Consider the following 13,550-nt stretch of genomic DNA (forward strand, 5'->3'; position numbering starts at 1 on the left):
ACACAGTTTAAGATATTTTAGATTTAGTCAGAGAGCTCTCAGTCCCTCCATTGAAGCTGTGTGTACGGTATACTGTCCATGTCCAGAAAGGTAAGAAAAACATAATCAAAGTAGTCCATGTGACATCAGAGGGTAAGTTAGAATATTTTGAAGCATAGAAAATACATTTTGGTCCAAATATAGCAAAAACTACGACTTTATTCAGCATTGTCTTCTCTTCCGTGTCTGTTGTGAGACAGTTCAAAACAAAGCAGTTTGTCATATCCGGTTCGCGAACGAATCATTTGATGTAACCAGATCTTTTTGAACCAGTTCACCAAATCGAACTGAATCGTTTTAAACGGTTCGCGTCTTCAATACACATTAATCCACAAATGACTTAAGCTGTTAACTTTTTTTAATGTGGCTTACACTCCCTCTGAGTTCAAATAAACCAATATCCTGGAGTAATTCATTTACGCGAACAGTACACTGACTGAACTGATGTGAAGAGAGAACTGAAGATGAACACCGAGCCGAGCCAGATAATGACTCGTTCACGAGTCAAGAACCGGTTGCATCGGTTTTCGGATCATCAGTAGTTCTTTCAGACAGTTCGATTCAATAAACCGATTAAAGAAAACGGTTCACCGGTTCTTTTGCGCTCGGCGTAATGGCATCATTGGTGATGATTGCCCTTGATTGAAGACTTCGGTTTACCTGGGCTCATAAAATTAGCACAGAATCTGTTCAGAATCAATCACCAAAAGAATCGGTTCGGTTCAGACGCTCTGTGTTTGGTCTGCTTCAAGCTGAATCACACATGCGAAGTATCAACAGCTCCTCGTTTCTCGAATAGGACACATCTGACAGAAACAGTTCTTGCCTTGTGAACGAGTCAGTCTTTTGTTTGTTATCTGGCTCGGTTCAGTGTTCATCAGATATCTTGTGATTGGCTATTAATTTCTAACTGCATCTAGCAGTGGTGGATTCTGTCATGGGAAAGATCAGCCTAAAAATAGAGCACAGATCATGTAGACTGACTTGGCTTACCCCAAATACCAAATCACCTCATTTTCCAGGGATTCTCAAACGATTTGTTCGAAGCAGTTCTAAGATTAATTCTCTCTAAAACTCTGCTTGCCAGGAGTTACTCTGCTCTCATTGCCATAGTTCTGTATTTTGATTGTTCGATGGAAAATATAAACATCTATTATATATCTTACTTACAGGTTTTGTTTCAGTGGAGCCAGCTGGTCCAAATAAAGTGGGATCCAAATGACTGATGACTCGTTTAAGCTGTTTAGAGTCTATTCTTTCTTTTGGGAGACAATAACTTTATTTATCGTGCACTTTCGGCGTCACAACTTTGCAGATCAATTCAAATTTACATACAGCTACATTGAACACTACAGGGGCACTTTAAGTCAAATGTGGTGGAATAATGACATATTTATAATTTTGTTTAGTATGACGCACATGGAGTACAGATCTTTAGGTAATTCAATTTCCAAACCTGTATGAGGCTGAGTAAATTTTCATTTCTCACTGTACTATCCCTTTAAAAGGTCATACAGTGGATAGATGAAACCACAACTTTTGAAATAAATGAACAAACCTGAATTGTTCAGCAGTCCTAACCTAGTGTCCTTGCCTCCACATCAAAAAACCGCATTAAAAAACGGTTTTCCTGTTACACAACAGCTTAACAAACAAGCAGTGGGAGGTAACCGGCAGGTCCAGGAAGTGATCGAAAAATATCAGTGGACTCCTGTTCACGTGGCAGGAAGCGGGGCTTGAGACGAGAAGGCCCCCTATTATTGGACTTTGCAAAGTGTCAACATTTGGGCTTGGCTGACTGCAGTGCTGAGTTGCACCTTTCAAACCCCATTTACCTTCAGCAAACACAAGACTTTGTTTTTGTAGTATTGCAATGGCTGTTCTGCAGATCTTTATGTAACTCCCTTCCCATCCCTTTCTGAATGCCTGAGGCCAGCCTTTGAGCGAGGCTGAGTGAACCTTGTCCAGTTGCAGCTTCAGAGCCTCTGGGATAGGTATTAATCCTGGAGTTGGTGGATATTTTCTGTGGTACTGGGCTATAAAAGATTCATGAAAACCTGGTGAATATTTTAACTGTTGACTCACCTGCAGTTCCCTCTTCCCTTTTGCCAACATTCAGCCTGCGGGATGTCCTCCCTGGCACAGGAAGTGGTGCACCGTGATTACTGTTTTTAACTGCTCTTTAAATCGCAGTGTCTTATTATAGACATACAGAACACAGAGTGGAGAAATAGCATGGCTATATAGGCTACGATTTAACCTACAGCAAAAATGTTAGTGCCAGGTTTTCAGCGTTTGCATTTGGTTTGCTGGCAGTCAGAAATTTCTTTCTTTTCTACAAAGAGATTCTTTACTTCAAGTGAGGAATGATTCACAGACTGAGAGAAATGATTATGAAAGAAATACAGCCACAAAGATGACTTGTTTGCAGGCTGTTTTCATGCTGTATGGTGCACAGATGAATCATTTATGAATTTAAGATTTATTTAATTACAGAATTTGATATCAACTAGGTCATTGCTGTAAAAGGTTTTGAAATACCACAGAAACATTCTGCACAATATCAGCCTCTTTATAATTTTGAGATGATGCTGCATTGATAATGGATCACACCAATAATAATAAAAATATTAAGTAATAACAGAAAAGTAAAAGATAAATTCATTGTCTAAAGCTGATTAGCTAAAGTAAGGCTAAATGTGTTCTGATTCAATTATCAGTCAAAAAATATTTTTTAAAGAAAACAAATGTCTGATTGTGATGTGTACAGAACTGTTCAAAAGTTGTACCATTTTTATTATATTATTATTATTTAGGGGTGCTCCGATCACGATCGGCCGATCGTTATGCGCATTTCGTCAGTAAAGCCGGTTATTTAATCAGCGATTAATTCCATCAGGTGCGTGATTTCACATAGAGCAGCTGTTACTACACAGAGCCGTTGTTAACCCCTTTGCGTGCAAACATCGCTGACGGCCCCAGTTTATTATTGTTTCACTTTCACAGCACATTAAACATCACTGTCTTACTTCATCTGGACAAACTGTGCATCAATGGAAAGTTTAAAGACTCAAGCTTCGATATTTGACCAATATTTTGATAAAACATTGTTGCAGTGACAGATATTTAGTGATTTATGTCAGGAGTGCAAAATAATAAATCCGTATTATGCCACATTTTGAATAGAAATTCACAACTCACTCATATTCAGTCACGTCAAGAGCGGTTTATTTGTGTTCATATAGACTCACTGAACAGCGTCAATAAGGATTTACAGACCAAAGATGCATATCTGCGGAGATATATGGATATATTTACTGATGTTTACTTCATATTTCTTCAGACAGAATCGTCATTTCTATTCATTTTCCACGGATTTACGCGATCAGATGATAAACAGCCTCTCCCAGCAATCTGTGTGTGCGTGCAGTAGTCACAGCTCGTGCGGTGTGTGACTCAGACTCTGATTGGGTCTTTCAAACGTCAATCTTAGAGTTTCATATCTGGACACCGCCCCATCGTGTCACATGCTTCCTGCACACTTCCTGGTAGTTATCTGGCCAAAACAACACTGAAACACCTCTGTACACACAAAATATCCGAATAATAAACCCGCGATTACGATAGTAAAGCTTGGTATGAGAATTTCTTGAGATCTGGGGCGTTTTTATAAAAAAAAAATCGAAAATGTACATCGGAAATGCTAACTTGTGCAGCGATGAAAAAGGCTACAAATAACATATTTTTACAACAGTAAACGACCAAATTCCACCCCTGATCGCTAAAGGAAGTTATTATAAACACTCGATCGGGGTTTAAAGTGAGTTTTGAGTAAAAGTGTACTAATAATTTCATAAATTGTCAGATGTAGCTTGATGCTAACGTTAGCACCAATGCTACTAATAGCAGGTGCTTTTCTTCTTCATAATGCATTTTTGTCTCAATAATTCACGTAAGGTCGTAAGAAAATGTTTTGTTGTATTTTTATAGTAAGACTTTTGATAAATAAGGGCTAAATGCAAAGAGAGACTGAAGTGAGATCGCTGCTTTGTTGCTTTGTAAAGCCTGAAAAACCACAATCAAGGCTAATAAAGGTGGAATAAAAACAAAAGAATAATGATAAAAGAATAATGCGGATAATGTGTCATACCTGGCGGAGGTGTGAAAGACTCGTTTGGTGAGAACAATACAATCATGAAACGGGCAGTTTTCACAGCCAAACACATATAAAACACACATCAGTGTTTACATGTGAGATCTTACAGAGATGACAAGGGCCATAAATCAATCTGATTAGCCTTCTCTAAAAACACACATGACATGGCCTTAGAAAATATTTCATAAAATTCACAGTTTTACAGATTCGATTATGAAATTTTTTATGAAGTCTTGGAAGACTTGTGGCCTTAGCTACACTGTGTTTTCAAACTCATTTCCTACATCAACATTTTTTTAAATACATTTAAAACATATGTTTTTAATATTTTTATTTTTGTTTTTATGTTTGAGCTTATATATCTCTATTATCATAACAGTCTGAGTGATTCTGATTCCTGAACAGTAAACTTTAAAGTGTCAGCTTTGTGAACAAAGGTTGATTATGTATCTAGTCAGAAAGAATCATGAGCAGAAACCTTTTTATTTTGGGTATGTAATTTCGGTCTCCATGCCAAAAAAGGGGGGTTACTAGTAAGGGGTTAATAGAGAAGATGCGCAAATGCACTTCATTTTAAGTGTTTATTGGCGCATCTTCTCAGTTAACAACGGCTCTGTGTAGTAACAGCTGCTCTATGTGAAATCACGCACCTGATGGAATTAACCGCTGATTAAATAACCGGCTTTACTGACGAGATGCGCATTAATGATCAGCCGATCGTGATCGGAGCACCCCTATTATTATTTATATTGATTTCTGAAGGATCATGTGACACTCAGTATTTAAGCTAAATAAATTAGATTTAAAAAAAAAAAATTAAAATAGAAAACAGTTATTTTAAATTATAATAATATTTTACTGTATCTTTGATCAAAATAATGCAACCTTGGTGAGCATAAGGGACATCTTTTAAAAACATTAAACTTTTAAAATGGTAGTTTATATATTTTGAAATGGTTATTGCTTCAAATGATAACTGCTTCAATAAGTTAGTTTGATATTGGCCCATGCCCCACTTTGCCTAGGATTTTTCCAAACTTTTGGAGGACACTGTGTTGACCTGATTTACATAACCAAATTAAGCCAAAAATCTGGATTCTAGAAACCTGCTTGTATTAATTATAATTTTGAATATTCACTCTAATGGAAAATTAGCTTGCAGGGCAAAAATTAGATTTTTAGGCTACCAGCCAAGATGAGAAAATGTACCAGTCAGCTGGATTGTTGATGTGACACAGGAAGTTGAGAAAAGTCTTGCAAGAAACACATTTGTAGAGTGAGGAAGAGACAGATTTAAATAAACACATTAAAAGAAATGAAGAGATAAATAAACAGGCAAAAGAACAGTAAGACTCAAGGACATTCTCTTGTGCGCTGTTGTTAGGGACATGAATGAGAATTAATGAGCTGATTCAGTTACTGTGCAGAATTATAAAAAAAGCAACATGATAAATGGCAAAAAAGCGTGCATCTCTTTTAATTGTATTCTGAATAATCTATTTACCATGTACACAGGAATATTTCAATAGTTTCGCAAAAAAATTACAAACTTTACCTTTTAAAGGAATAGTTTACTCAAAAAAAGATTTGCTGAAAATGTAATTGCTGATAATAACATTTCAGTAAACCACAGTCCTCACGATGCCAGCCCATCAATGAATCTCTTGTGAAATGAAATGCTGCATATTTCTAATAAACAATAACATCTAAAAAGCTTTTTTTGTGTCGTTGTGAATAAATGTTTTGCTTTGTCTAGTTTTAACTCATCCTGACGGCACCCAGTCACTGCAGAGCAGCTATTGGTTGGCAAGTGATGTAATTTCAAAATTCTCCAAATCTGTTCTAATGAAGAAACAAACCAATCTACATCTCGCGTAGCATTAGATGAGTTACATTTTCTAAACTGTATTATTGAATTCTAAGTATTTATGTGTTTGTTTCCTCTGGTTCACTCTAAGATGCTTGTGCAACACCAGCTCAGTTCTTCTTTTTGTTCTCATCAAGAACTGCAAGACAGAAGGTCTTCGCAATGTCACTTAGATTGATTTCCTCGAAGAATTCGCCCCGAGGAGTGTTTGGCTATGCAAGCAACAATACTGTTTTCAATTAGAAGTGTGTCTGTGCAATATTGAGGTCATTTTTTATAAGGATGCATTCCTTCAAAATCGCCATCTATAAACAATAGGGCTTGTCTGGTCAAACAATGCAGCCAGCTTGGTGTGGTTAAAGTGGCCCGCGACACAGACAGGCCTTGAGTGTTCCGTGATGATGCAATGCACTGTCACTCCATGAGCCCGATGGCTCCTTTGCAGTCTGGAGGGAGAGGAAACTTGATTGGTTAGGCCTGTCTCATGAGCACATTTGCAGCAGTGAATCATTGTGGATCTGCTCCACACAAGCCTGTGTCCATATGGCCATAAGTATCCACAGAATCCAGCTCCATCATTGTGCCTACTTGTACTGCAACTGCACTTCTCTGCAACACCTTCAGCATCTCTTTTTATGTATAGCATTGTTCTGTCTGTCCTTCGGGCTTGGTTTGACGTGGTCCTCTGAAAGACGACTCTGATCTTATTTTTCAGGTTGACTGAGCCGTCTGGGTACCTAACGGATGGCCCCATTAACTACAAATACAAAACCAAGTGCACTTGGCTGATTGAGGGCTAGTAAGTGTTATTCCGTTGTTTTTTTCTCTTTCTCATCAAAGTTTTATTGTGCCCACACATCCCTCTTGCATAAGCCCTTTTTAATACACTTCAGCAGCCCTTTCAAGGGTGTTTTCTTCTGTTTTGGGTTCCCAGAAAAGGCTTGGAGGAGCACATTCCACCTTGCACTCTTCAGACTTGGCAGAAATGCGTCTGCTGTAATATGTTCTCATAATGGATTATGCAGCCAGCATCACATTCTTAAGAATTATGTCATTACCTTTGTTTTGCAGCCCAAACGCAGTCCTGAGGTTGCGATTTAACCATTTTGCGACCGAATGTAGCTGGGACCACATGTACGTCTATGACGGAGACTCGATTTATGCTCCCTTAGTAGCCGTCTTCAGGTGAGTGTGTGTTATAAAATAAAAATGGGGGTTTTGAACTTTCCGATGCCGAACACCCCCACAAGTATGATGATTCCTTTTGAGGGACTATTTCCTAAAATAAAAATGTATTTAATTTCAGGCATAAAGACGTGTAATAGAAATATTAAGTGTAATATAAAATTATGTTTTTAAAAATACTGTAAATAATATATTTATTTTTTTTGACTCTGAACTAATGCAAAAAAAAAAAAAAACGATATTTAAAATGTTATCTATAAATGTTTATTTTGTATTCATTTGACAGCGTATTTGGTTTTCTGTACACAGTCAATGTTATATGTACCATTATTCACAAAGATGCATTAAATTAATCAAAAGTGATCGTAAAGACATATTTATAATGTTGGAAAAATATTTCTGTTTCCAATAAACACAATTCTATTTATCATCAAAACTGAAAAACAAAAACAAAAATATTAAACAGCACAACGATCATTAGACATTGCTAGTCTGGTACCAACTCAGTCTGTTAGAATGATTTCTGAAGAATTATGTGAGTAATGGTTGCTGAAAATTCAGCTTTGACATTGAAGGAATAAATTACATTTTAAAATATATTCAAATAGAAATACATCAAACTTTTGAACAGTAGTAAATAAACCTGAAGATAAATGTATTGTTAGATTTTATTTGTATTGCATTTTTATGATAAATATCAAATAAATGATTGCATTAAACATATTCAATAAATGTATTGAGTCAACACGTGAACATAAAAATAGATTTTGTAAAAAATTTTTTTTTTTTTTTTTTTTCCGTGGACCCTTAACTCTCCCTTGTGGCCCTCTGAGGCCAGTTTGAAAAACCTTAGTCTTGCACTCACACAGGAAAATTTCAGTTTGCTGCGGGACAAGTGGAAAAACAAGATATAATTTTCTAAGCAGCCTTTTTTCCCCCTGTAATTGTCCCACAGTGGTCTTATTGTCCCTGAAGTGAAAGGGAACGAGACTGTCCCTGAAGTGGAGACCAACTCCGGCTACGCACTTCTGCACTTTTTTAGCGACGCTGCCTACAACCTGACAGGATTTGAAATCTTCTACTCGTGAGTTAATGACACTTAACATCAGCACTATTTTCAGTGAAAAAAGCCTGCTGGTTCGGCCAGGTGTTAATACGACATGTCAAATTTTTTTTTAAGAATTGTATCTCCTGTGTGCATAATTTATTATCAGTGTTATCACAGGAATAGTCCTGTTCATTATATCATCTCCAATTTCAGGCTTCTCTGTAGAAAGTTCTCCTGGTTTGTTTTTTACAACCTTTTTCTTGATCTCTCCCTTGACAGAATCAACTCATGCCCAAATAACTGCTCTGGCCATGGGAAGTGCACCTCGGGGAACTCGATAGCGAGCCGTGTATATTGTGAATGTGATAAGTACTGGAAGGGTGAGGCCTGTGACATCCCGTACTGCAGGAACAACTGTGGCAGCCCTGATCACGGCTACTGCGACCTCACCGGGGAAAAGCTCTGCGTGTGCAATGACAGCTGGCAAGGTACTACTCACTTCCGCTCTCATTTCCTCCCCTTTCCTGTATTTTACAGGATGCTGTGAAAATCAGAGACCTTTCGTGTCTAGTGTTCTCAGCAGAGCATTGTGTCTCAGGTAGATTTGTTGTCAAGTGGGTTGTGTCCCCCTGGTGTTGATTCTCTAATAGTGCATCTGTCTCCTCTGCATCACTGCGGTATCCTCATCAGACACTGCCACAGTGTCACAAAGCGTCAAAACACAGTTAAGCCTGATGGAGGATTGACATCAGGGGGTTTTGATGTTAATGTAATGAGTGTTCCTGGCCAGCTTCTCACTAACCCTCACCTGAGGAGACACAGGAAATGACAGGTCAGAGAAAGTGTGATTGGTCATAGTAATGACCGAAGCTGTCAGAACCACTCTGTTTAAGTCATTTTTTCATAAATGGTCAAATATAATGAGACGGATGTTACCTTAGATCAGGGTTTTAGAGGTTTACACAGTCAGACCAAACTTTGGAATAAATAAGAATTTGAAATATTTTTGAAAGAAGTCTCTCCTGTTCAACGAGGCGGCATTTATTTGATCAAAAATACAGTTAAAACAGTAATATTGTAAACATATTAGTATGATTTCTATAGGATCATGTGACACTGATAACTGAAAATTCTGTAAAGCCATCAGAGGAACATTTGAAAATATATTCCAGTAGAAAACGTAAGTTATTTTAGTTTTTTTTTTTTTAAGTCAAAATAAAACATTTTATCTGCTTGTATGTCATGTGACCATTAATCAATATTAGAGAACCATAAGAATATATTGTTAAATTATAGAACTATTAACTCAGAAATCACAGGGGGTACTTCAAGTAAATATTTTATGTCAAACAAAAATTGTTGGGAGCCCCTTCCTTCTCCCTCTACAAGAGATTTACCTATCTCTGTCTCTCTCTCTCTCTCTCTCTCTCTGTCTCTCTCTCTCTCTCTCTCTCTCTCTCTCTCTCTCCTTCCCTCCCTCCCTCCCTCCCTCCCAGGTCCAGACTGCTCACTAACAGTGCCCTCCACCGAGTCTTACTGGATCATGCCCACAGTGAAGCCTTTTGGAGCGTCGCTGGGTAGAGCATCCCATAAGGCGGTGGTGCAGGAAAAGGTCATGTGGGTTGTTGGTGGCTACACCTTTAACTACAGCAACTTTCAGATGGTTCTAAAGTAAGTGATAATTCAGAGAGCTGTGTAGATTGTAACCTAGAAGGCTTATTTGCATATGTGCAAATGTGACCGTACTATATAATACTAATAATAAATCAATGTGAGCTGTGGTAGGAAAAGAATTTGATTAATTTGACAATTTGAGGCTAGAATCTGTGAGTCTAAATGTTCTCTGAGGGAACTCTATGTAAAGGGAGCGATTCTGACATTGTGGATTTGACATTTCAGTCAAAACTCGAAATGTGACTTGAAGAAAGTGCTAATTACAGGAACATTGGATAACTTGTGTAATTCTGAAGCCATCTCAGTCTGAACAATGTTTTTTTTTTTCCCACTTAATGATTTTTTCCCATGTTAATGAACATTAAATTGTGTTATGATATCAAATTTTTTTCTTTGCAGTTATAATTTGGAAAGTGGCATCTGGAACACCGTGCCCATCAGTAGCGGACCCCTGCCGAGATACGGACACTCCTTGGCACTAGATCGGGTAACATCACAGTTGAAATGTTACAAAACATTTAGCAAGAATATTATTGCATATTCATTTGTAAGAGTTTCCCTTTCAGATGAAAAGTTTATGGGAGGAGAGTATTTAAACTGAAACATGCAAAGTGATTTACGAAAGTCTGTGTTAGTCGGTTTATTTGTTTTTGCGCCTTTATTTAATGCCTGAAAATGCATATCTTAAGCCTTCGACACACTGCATGATTTCAATCCTATAAGATAATTGCAAATCACACTGTGGTGCGACATAGATCTGATAAACTTGGCTACGACATGCATGCAGACTGTGTGATGATGACACCTAATGACTTGTAGGCTACGATGCACATTACTACATGGAAGAATAAAACGTCATCAGCATGAGCTAGTGGTAAACAAAAAGAACAAGATGACTCAGACTTTGGACGTTTAGTTGTTATATGTGCTAAGTGGAAGTGGCGAAAGAGGAAGGGATAAGAGCTTGAAGGAAGCAGTTTTATGTTTTAGCGCTGTGTCTCATTGATTTCATGTCGCATTTTTATTTTATTGTCTGGTCAGTAAACGAAGGTTGTGCCAGTCGTTTGTCTGGGACAGTCGAAAATCATACAGTGTAAAAGGTTTAACCACTGATCGGTAAAAGAGAACATGTATGTGTATAATCAGTGGTCTTAACCCATTTTGCAGCTGTGTTTTTAGTAGATTGCACGTACCTGATTATCATGGGCTCTGTTTGTTTGCAACCCTATCCTCATTCGCGCTGCTTCTGGTAGATTGCATTGCATAATTTTGGAAATGATCTAGCGTTGTCTGTGTTCTTTAATGTGTGCATTGTCAGTAGATCAACTGCAGAACTTTCCACTCCCATCTGTGCTTTTATGGTATAGCGCTTTCACGCTAATTTGCCTCGTTTAGTAAATCTGGCCCATAATCACATGCATTAGCACGTTGATTTAAGCAAACATCAGTCTATTATATTGACCAGTACTTTTTTGAAACATGCTATTAAATTAAACTTTTTTTTTTAAAATGGTTATTAAATCATTTGTGTTGTTATCAGAATGAGATCTACATGTTTGGAGGCAAGCTGGAGATGGGTGCCAGTAACATAACAGATGAACTGTGGGTGTTTAACATACCCAAAATGACATGGTCGCAGAAGTCCCCCAGTGTGCCAGCCCATGGCCAGATCTACGCTGTGGAAGGCCACTCCGCACATATAGTAGAGCTGGATAACGGTGATGTGGTGATGGTTGTCATCTTCGGCTACTCCTCCATCTACAGCTACATCAGCAATGTTCAGGAGTACAACATCCGTGAGTGACTGAATAGTGTATTTGATTGGGATCGAAAAGAGCTGCAAGGACCCAAAAAAGTTGTAGAATGTATTATTGATGTACTATCATAGTATTTAATCATATACTTTGTTTTCAGTTTAATTTTTTTTGTTATTTTGTATTAGTTACACATTTTTTGCTTTCATTTTCTAAAATGTATTTTGATTTTAGTAATGTTAGTACTTCAAATGAAACTTATTTCAGTTTTCAAGGCAATTCTTTTTTTTCATTGAATATTTATATTTAATTTCTGCTTTATTTCAATGAAAACTTATAAAAAAAATAGTTAACAAAAATTTAAACGTTTTAACAATTAGTGTTTTGTTTTGTTTTGCACTTTTTGTTGTTAATTAAAGACAGTATAGACACATTTTAAGAGCAACTGTAAAATAAGTAGGTCTGAAGTTTGAACACATTTGAATTTTTGGTCCAGTAGATGGAGCTGTGGTTCTTTGCAAAGAGCTGTGAGCAAATAATGCATCCAGAGGCTCTTTATCTCTGAAGCTTTTGGATAATCTGTACCTTTTTTAATCCTGTTAAACTCTTGGATCAGGGCGTAATCTTTGTTCTCAAGTGATCTTACAAGTGTTGTGATCTCATTGGGATGAGGTAACTCATTGTTATTTCACTCATTATACTGAAGGATGCTTAATCATGTCAAATTCTCACAGACTGGTTATGGAGAGGCAAAGCAGGTTTTATATTTAAAGAAGATCTTAAACTTAAAGGTGCACTTTTTAATTTTAAAGTAAATGATTTTATTTGTGTGTACAGGAACAAACACATGGCTGGTGCCAGAGACCAGAGGAGCGATCGCTCAGGGTGGGTATGGACACAGCAGTGTGTACGACAGCAGCAGCAAGAGTGTGTATGTGCACGGGGGCTACAAATCACTTCCAGCAAACAAATACGGCCTGGTGGATGATCTTTACCGCTATGAGGTTCTGACCCGCACATGGTAAGAGTGCACAGACTTATTCAAAAAACTTTTTTTTTTGGTAAATTTGTCAGTTTTAGAGGAACAGTTAGTTTCATTTTTGGTGCAACAGTTTGATGTTTTTCTTGTGTGTTGCAGGACGATTCTTAGGGAAAGTGGTTATCCTCGTTACCTGCATTCGTCTGTGCTGCTGGGAGGAATGTTGCTCATCTTTGGAGGAAATACCCATAATGACACCTCTCTTAGCAATGGAGCCAAGTGCTTCTCTGCTGACTTCCTCGCCTATGACATTGGTTTGTGGTGGTACTTTACTGCACGTTTAATATACACTACTATTAAAATGGTTTGAGGTCAGTAGGATTTAATGCATTTTTGTGAAAGATATTTCTTATGCTCTCCAAGGCTGCATTTATTTGATCAAAAATAATATTGTGAAACTTGATTACAATTACTTATTTTTTTCTATTTATATATATATGAAGATGCAATTCATTCATGTGATGGAAAAGCTGAATTTTCAGCAACCATTACTACTGTCTTGAATTATTAGTATTATTAATGCTGAAAATAACTGCTGCTTAATATTGTTCTGGATTTTAGTCAGGATTCCTTTAATAGAAAGCTCAAAAGAATAGCATTTATTTTAAATCCAATTTTTTTGTAACAATGTAAAAATCTTTACTGTCACTTTTTGTCAATTTAACGAATCCTTGCTGAAAACAACAACAACAAAAAAAACTTACTGACCCCAAACTTTGGAAATGGTAGTGTGCAGTTGTCAGCATTCCCACATGGAAAACCTAAAGAAATTTCAGAAGAATAGACAA

The 13,550-nt window shown here is 37.2% G+C and overlaps 1 protein-coding gene across 1 annotated transcript in view; it reads left to right on the plus strand.

Moving 5' to 3' along the window:
* LOC113074313 (attractin-like protein 1) overlaps positions 1-13,550 on the plus strand; it is an 85,725-nt gene that overhangs the window by 4,925 nt on the left and 67,250 nt on the right. The window contains exons 2-10 of the mRNA XM_026247112.1: positions 6,778-6,861; positions 7,134-7,247; positions 8,203-8,331; positions 8,575-8,783; positions 9,792-9,966; positions 10,369-10,456; positions 11,510-11,765; positions 12,561-12,744; positions 12,862-13,016. Of these exons, the coding sequence (XP_026102897.1) occupies positions 6,778-6,861; positions 7,134-7,247; positions 8,203-8,331; positions 8,575-8,783; positions 9,792-9,966; positions 10,369-10,456; positions 11,510-11,765; positions 12,561-12,744; positions 12,862-13,016 (1,394 nt within the window). The remainder of the gene's footprint in view (positions 1-6,777; positions 6,862-7,133; positions 7,248-8,202; positions 8,332-8,574; positions 8,784-9,791; positions 9,967-10,368; positions 10,457-11,509; positions 11,766-12,560; positions 12,745-12,861; positions 13,017-13,550) is intronic.

Source organism: Carassius auratus, unplaced genomic scaffold, assembly GCF_003368295.1.
Source record: "Carassius auratus strain Wakin unplaced genomic scaffold, ASM336829v1 scaf_tig00014308, whole genome shotgun sequence".
NCBI lineage: Eukaryota > Metazoa > Chordata > Actinopteri > Cypriniformes > Cyprinidae > Carassius > Carassius auratus.